Below are 7,398 nucleotides of genomic sequence, written 5' to 3'. Positions count from 1 at the left end.
TCAAAAGGTTTTCTCAATTATTATAAAATATACAGAAGAAAATACACTGAAAGAATAACAGGGATTTAAAACCATAACCAAATGAGGAATCCTTCCATTTCACATTCATTATTTGGTCATGTAGCTCTATCAGCACCTTGATCGTCGTTGCTCAGCCCCCACTGGTCCTGCGGGGCTTAGCAGCCATCATGCAGCCTCCCATCGGTGTTTGCCAGCACTGTAACCAAGCGACAGAGGTAACCTGAGCTGCAAACAAGCAGCATAGCTACAGAGTCTCCCTTTGTCTCAGTTCACCCAGCAACTCCAGAAAAGTCCACCACACAAGCTTCATACGGGAGTGCTTTCTCGCAGACCTCAGCAAAAAAACGAGGGAAAATGCCATCTCACATTATGCTCTCCTACCAGTGGGATGACCAGGCTCTGGTAAGAAACATATACGCCCGCCTCAAAGACGACGGTCTGCCAGTGTGGATGGATATCGAAGGAGGGGTGACGGGGAACATAAACGACGCGTGAGTCGGAGTCATAACCACGGATGGGATGAGTTAGATGTATGAGTTGGATGAATCAAAACACTTGTGTGTGTGTGTGTTTTCAGGATGGCTGCAGGTGTGGAGGAGGCTGTGGTGATTTGTCCGTTCATGACTCCGGCCTACCAGGCGTCCCGCAGCTGTAAGAAGGAGCTCAACTATGCTGACACCAGGGAGGTCATCATCGTGCCGGTCATGCTGACCGGCAACTGGGAGGCCAGTGAGTGGCTGGGGCTGATCACTGCAGGCCTGCTGTGGGTGGACTTCAGGTGAGGAGGCCTTGTAAAAAAAAAAAGGACAGGTGACGCTCTTCATCCTCTCACGAAAGGTTACACGGATGAAAACTGATGTTGCTACAAAGATATTTCACGTCTTACTGTCAACGGTGTCCTTTTAGAAATGCAGAGAGGGACGAGGAGCACTTTGAGACGTGTCTCAGGTCTCTGGAGGAGGAGATCATGTTTAACGCCGGTCACCTCCTGGCAGTTGAAGAAACTCCAAGAGAGGTGGTGGATCAACCAGAAGCATCGAAACCTCGCCTGGAGAAGAAACCGGGCCGAGGGTTTCGCCATGCTCTGTCAAAGCTCTACATCCACGAGTCAGGTGAACACTAAATACGATAGGAAACACAAAACTAGAATAACCGCCTTGTTAGGCACGTGTGTGGAATTGTCATAATTAGCATATCAGTGTGATGCCGACTCAAACAGCTGGATCAGGTATCATCTCAATAAATTACAATTCAGTCGCAATGTTTTAAGTCAAGCCTGATGTTGATTTACACATAAATGATCCTCGTCCCAAACACGCAGTGAAGCATACAGCTCATTAATAGAACACCCGGAGCCGAGGTGCCTGTATCCTTATCAGAGCCACCACATGGCTGGATAGCACCGAGTGCATTTCTTGTACTTTGGGTTGAACCTCTTTAATCTTCATAGCAAATGCACTTGAAACTCAAGCCTTCTCTTGTGCCTCGTGTTTCACAGGTGAGCAGATAATCCACCCAACTGGTGACACCAGAACCACAGTGGGTCTCATTGCGACACCTGGAGATTGTTGTTGCTGGGTGGAGATCAAGGCCAACAGCTGCAAGTACTACAGGAACGTCGTCACCAACAGATACCTGGGTAAGTACGCAAACATGTCTTTGCCGAACAAAGGAAACAAAACTGCAAAGTATGTGAAAAATGTAGTTTTTATTAAAACGGAGCAAAAATAAAAATGACATTGCAAACCAGGAAAAAGGGGCTCCGTTTGTTTCAGTGTCTGTAACACTTTGGAAACACACCACATGTCCTTCTGCAGGCTTTGACCCCAGCAGGAATCAGGTCCGCTCGGAGCTCAGTCCGTCTGCGACTGAAGAGTGGCTGCTGTTGGTGGATGAGACGGACCAGAGTCACCAGAGAGCCGTCATCATCAAGAACAAACACTCCGGGAGGTTCCTCGCAGTTCAAAATGCCGACTTTATTGGACTAACATCGTACAATGAAGACTGCAAATGGTTTTTGGAATAAAAACAAAACGGGACAATGTGGACGCTTCAGTCAAAGACGCATTCGCTGTTATGAAAAAGCTGTAGCAAGCAGAACTTGACGGGCGTATATCTACAACAAGAGGTTTGGTAGAAATAAAATTGAAACAATGTTACTGTGACGAGAGGAGCAAATAGAGAACGATTAAAATCGTTTTCTCTTGAGGATTTCTGGTTTCCAGTTGACTGGATGGCTTTCTTCCGTCTGCAAAAAGGAAAACAAGAGTTTTTAAATGATCCATCTGCTGCCTGGGAGCTAACACTAGAATATAAACTTTAAATATCACGGTACTACTTACAGCGGTGTCGTCCTCTTTGTATACTTTGATGGTCTTGTCGGCCTCGGCGGTGATCAGTCTGCTCTCAGAGTTGTCGAACATGCAAGCGAAGATGCCCGACTCGCTGTCCAGGGATCCAGGCTGCACAGCCGCATGGATCCGCTGGAAGTTGTAGCCGGTTCTCCAATCCCACATGTGGATGGTTCCGTTGTCGGCTACAGAGAGAAAACAGAAACGTGGATCATCTTAATGTGTTTCTAATTCAGTACTGTAATCACCTGCATCTGTATCTGTGACACGACCCAAATAAAGAATAAATCAATCTATTATTCCGCATTTAAAGTTGAAGATATATTTATTTTAAGACAAAACAAGTGCCGGTGCAGCTCGCTATGAATACCTCCAGACACCAACACGCCATCAGAATTAACAGCCAGAGTGTTGATGATGGCGTTGTGGCCCGACAGGTTCTGGATGAAGTTGCCATCTGGGAACATCCACTGCTTGATGTTGTCCGCCGAGCCAGAGGCAAAGGTGTACCTGTGGGACACAGGGAGGAGGATGACATGTTCAGCACTTTATAAACTCGTTTGTTTTATTTTATAAACTCTACGGTCAAACATCTTGATGTTGTTAATAACTCGAAAAGGGCTTTGATGGAGCTGGTGTTGGACGACAGCCCTGCTAACTAATGTAACTTACTGTCTGGGGTGCAGCGCCAGAGTTCGGACGGACTTCTTGTGGTTGGTCAGAGTTGCTCGGGTTTTCCCGGCGATCAAATCCCACAGTCTGATGGTTGAGTCGTGGCTGCCTGCAAGAAGGTAATCAGTTAGACTAGCAGCTAAAAACCAGCCAATCAGCTGCAACTTTCACGATGCCACAGAATAATTCTGTTCGACGTTGAATTTACCAGTGATGATTTGTGGCTCTGCAGCCTGACATCTCACTGTGGCCACCGTGTTGGTGTGGCCGGTTAGTGTGTGCACGTTGGCTTTTGACCTGATGTCCCACACCTGCAGGGACAGAGAGGTTGAATGAATTGATCCAGCAGACGCTGAACTACTTATGAGAATGAGATTCGGATGACTCGGCTGAATCGCTCGTCTTCCGTGCCTGCACAGGGTTCGGCGGAGCGAGAGGCTGAAAGCTTCAGAGTCTGCAACAGCTGCATTCAACAGCAAACATGGAGAGTGTGAGCTTACCCGTGCGGTGGAATCTCTGCTGCACGTCACCAGCACGTCGATAGTTGGATGCAGGTCTATATCATACACAGCACTGAGGTGTCCGTGGTAGTGCCGGATGACCTAACACACAAATTGACATCGTCAGGACCATACCAACCACCGTAGAAATCATTGTTTTTATGGTCGTTTAAGACTTAATGGACTACATCACATTAACCTCCTTCCCATTACGTCATACCTTGTTGTACTCCAGATCCCAACACTTGACTTGCTTGTCTTCTCCACAGGAGAACAGGTAAGGGCTACGGTTGCTGACCGCCACACCGCGCACTGTACTGATGTGTCCAGTGAGGGAGAGCTTGAGTTTCCCACTGGCCAGGTCCCAGATCTATCAAGGCAAACAGCATTCATGTTGTAGTAGGAGCATGATCAAACATTTCCAGAAGTAGTGTCTCAGGGGGGACATTACAATAAACGCTGAAAGAAAACGTGCGATATGTAGGCGTTAACAGGAGCATCACTGTACACTCTGTAATCAAACATTCCTGATCAATCACACCGGCGATTTCTAAAGATTAAATATAGTATTATTACATAATTTACCAGGGTAGGTGAGGGGAAAATATACACTTTTAGAAGGTGCTCAGACATATTTGTTTTTCGTTGATTAAACCATATCCGAGTCTTGATCAGTGTTTAAAGTGTCTCAGTTTTAATGACAGCTGATGAAGACCATGAGGCGTAGTTAAAAGCTCTGGAGTTAAAAAGAAGACTTTGAGTCACGATTACTTTGTCAAACTACTGTTCACATGGTCGAAAAGGAGCTTTATTGTTTCTATACACCAAAACAAAGATAAGGATAAACCTTGTGGATTACATGTGTTATTGTTTCCGATATCTTTATTCACAAAATAATTTAAATAATTTTAAAAAACGAGTTAAAAATGATGGTGATTTTCAGCTTTACTCACCTTTATGGTTCTATCAGCAGACCCCGTGACAAACCACTCGTTTCCAGGCTCCACCGCGATGGATCTCACCCAGCCGAGATGACCACTGATGACCTGCAAGATGAAACACACGACTGCTGAACATAACGCAGGGGACACATCGCAGACGCAGGCCTCGTTTTGTCATCGGCATGTTCAGTTAAAAGTGTTTGTAGTTACCCGAAACAGCTTCCAAGGTGGATGCCACTGGGGTTTAGGCATGGTTGGTGCTTTCCTTGCGAGCGTAGAATTTCTGGTGCCGCCTCCCTCCAACAGTGACTAAAAGAAAGAAAATAATTCTGTGTCCGCTTTGCACTTCTCTCAGGGATCTTACAGCACGTGTAAACGAGATATATCTCATCAAGTGGGAATACGCTACAACCTACCACAGCAGTCGACTGGGGGTGAGATCTCTCTGCTCCTCCTGCGTGTCGATGGATGTCACCAACACTGGCTGCAGTGCGGCTTACGTCCTGCCTAAAATCCAACAACACATGGATATTGTTTAGAAATATGAGAAACTTCAACTTCAGTGTTTACGACAAATTAGGACCAGTAACTTAAACAATGTGGAAGGAAAAACAAAGGTTTACCTGGCTTGTGATGGTGGCAAAGCCAGCGCCATGGAGAGGACTCCGCCCTCACTTGGATTCCTGTGTATCTTGGTGTCGGCAGTCAAGGCCACTCCTATTGAAAGAAAGGTGATGCTATAAAAACACTTGAATAATGCTGACGCAGTCCAATGAGCGGGCTTAGCACAAGTACATGCATGCAGCTTGGTTCAATTAATAGCACAGTACTTACCAGGTCCAGAGGGATAAGCATGTGTCCCAGTGATCAGGTATTCTGGGTCATCCCCTGAAACACATGGGGGGGGGGGGGACAACCCCTCAAATGAGCTCTTGAGCATCAACAACGGGGACGTTTTCTTAAAATCAGTCCAAATAAATAACAAAAACTCTCGAAACTGGAAGCGTGGGAATAAAAAGTCTGCATGGCTGTATTTCTCCATCATCAGCTGTTATCACACTGAACTCACCTGGCTGTGTGTAGCTCTGGTGGCCGAGCATACTGCCAGGAAGCTGTGACACCCTGTCCCCTTCTTTCAGGACAGGCATGTGCATAACTGCATTGTAATCCGCTTTCAGTTTCACACACATCTTCATCTTGTGGCTGCAAATACAAGATATGAAATTGTGCATCATTTTCTCACTCTACTCAGCATAATGATCATCATTTTTTTGACCGATGTACTGCACAACAATACACAGTTGATTGCTTTGAACAGTTTACTAGAATTGGGCATTATCGATAAAATCGTTATACTGATATACATTTAAAAAAACTATTCATCTGTACTGGTTAAGCCAGATAATTAAAAAACATCACATTAAAAGATCAATATTACCATTAAACAGTCTCACAATATCAAACAGCTACTTTGATAACTATTTCATGAAGCATAAATATTATTAAAAAGGTACTTTTTTAAATCCAGTTTAAGATGTATGAATAATAAAATATAACACTACTTGTAGAAACAGAGGAAATTGAGTTCAAACAGGTATTAATTTAGCCGAAATTACCTTTCTTCATCCTGTGCGATGGATTTCGCATGGTCGGACACAAACATGTCGTGCGTCCTTTTGAGAGATCTGAAGACCAGAGTGTGGACTGAGTGCTTCTGGACATCCTGTACAATGAAAGAGTCATATTTTATAACATTGTATTTTACTTACACAAAACCGGTAAACATTTATAAATGTCTCTACTCCTTAAATATAAGTTATACGGACAATAAATCGTATCGTGGACGTAACGCCATCCAGCAATTAGCCGGGCCCGACACCGTATGCGTTCTGGAGAAGTCTGAGCGGGAGCAAAATAAAAAGCCAGCAAAAGACTTTCAACCTCGGCTTACCTCGGCCATCGTGGTGGTATCAACACGGACTAAACACCACAGCTGAAGAAACTACTTTTCTTGTAGGATTATTGTTTGGTCGCTCTCAGAAATGTATCACAATCCTGAAAACATGGCCATCAACACAGAAGACGGTGACCGTATGCTCCGGAAGTAAACAGTACCAAACGCAGCTGGAGGTTTGTTGGCGCCACCTACCGGCCAGGAGGTGTAAGCCAATGCAATTTTGCAAAACAACCAAAACAAATAAAAAAAACCTTACCACGCCAACACAAGATAATGTTATGACATGATTAAATAAATCACATTCAGTTTTTTTCAGTAATAATCATTGTGTGTTCGTTTTTATACAATGCACGTAACTTGCAGTGACAACAGGCCAAAGTTTGGTTTACCTGCCTCTTGTACCGAGCCATGTTTACCTAACAGAGTAGGCCTACATTGAAGGTTATCCAATCCTTCAACGCCAAAAAACTTAACATAGTTGGTGCAAAGTGTGTGAGTGTGTGGGTGGCCACGCCGTTGCATTGTAGGACTATAACCAAACAATCTGGTTTAGGACTAAAATTCTTCTTGCAACTTTTACTGTGATTAACGTCGGACCAATTTTGAAAAACACTCTTTGACTTAAGGGACTTTGGAGAGCGAGGGGGCCCCCAAATCAGCCTTTTTGCACAATTAAAACTCCCCTGTATTAGACCATACAAAGGTATTTCTTTTTTGACCTGTCGTTTTAACCTGTCGTTGCAGCGTAACCTTAGGGTATTAATGAGGAAAATAAAAAACAACCCTCACTAATTTGTTGTCCAAATAAATAAAAGGTCAATGCTGAGCAGCCCATTACCCGTATACGTTTAAACGTTCTTTCAAGGAGAAGTTTTTTTTTTGCCAACGAAGAGTCTCTTTGAAGAGCACTTCAGTTTAGAGAATTAAATGACATACTTCCTAAACTTATACTGGGA

General features: G+C 44.3%; 1 protein-coding gene across 1 annotated transcript; it reads right to left on the bottom strand.

The window, feature by feature from the left end:
- Window positions 1–1,716: 1,716 nt before the first annotated feature.
- On the bottom strand, window positions 1,717–6,575 carry plrg1 (pleiotropic regulator 1). Its single transcript, XM_079279083.1, has 15 exons — window positions 6,437–6,575; window positions 6,102–6,208; window positions 5,555–5,688; window positions 5,320–5,373; window positions 5,109–5,202; window positions 4,902–4,992; window positions 4,696–4,794; window positions 4,498–4,590; window positions 3,765–3,914; window positions 3,545–3,646; window positions 3,253–3,355; window positions 3,045–3,153; window positions 2,743–2,882; window positions 2,364–2,557; window positions 1,717–2,269 (listed from the first exon to the last, which is right to left on the bottom strand). Exons 1-15 carry the CDS (start codon window positions 6,443–6,445, stop codon window positions 2,210–2,212), a joined length of 1,539 nt encoding a protein of 512 aa, XP_079135209.1. The 5' UTR covers window positions 6,446–6,575; the 3' UTR covers window positions 1,717–2,209.
- Window positions 6,576–7,398: the final 823 nt, after the last annotated feature.

The sequence above is a fragment of the Melanostigma gelatinosum genome, assembly GCF_949748355.1.
Source record: "Melanostigma gelatinosum genome assembly, chromosome: 11".
In the NCBI taxonomy this organism is placed as follows: Eukaryota; Metazoa; Chordata; class Actinopteri; order Perciformes; family Zoarcidae; genus Melanostigma; species Melanostigma gelatinosum.
This window is presented reverse-complemented; position numbering and strand designations above follow the sequence as displayed.

Bases quoted from the DNA above. Each gene is read 5' to 3' on its own strand.
- plrg1 (XM_079279083.1), bottom strand. The intron at 3,647-3,764 runs GTATGACGTAAT...TTTGTGTGTTAG, and splicing joins GGGATCTGGAGTACAACAAG to GTCATCCGGCACTACCACGG. The intron at 3,356-3,544 runs GTAAGCTCACAC...CTGTCCCTGCAG, and splicing joins GCAGAGATTCCACCGCACGG to GTGTGGGACATCAGGTCAAA.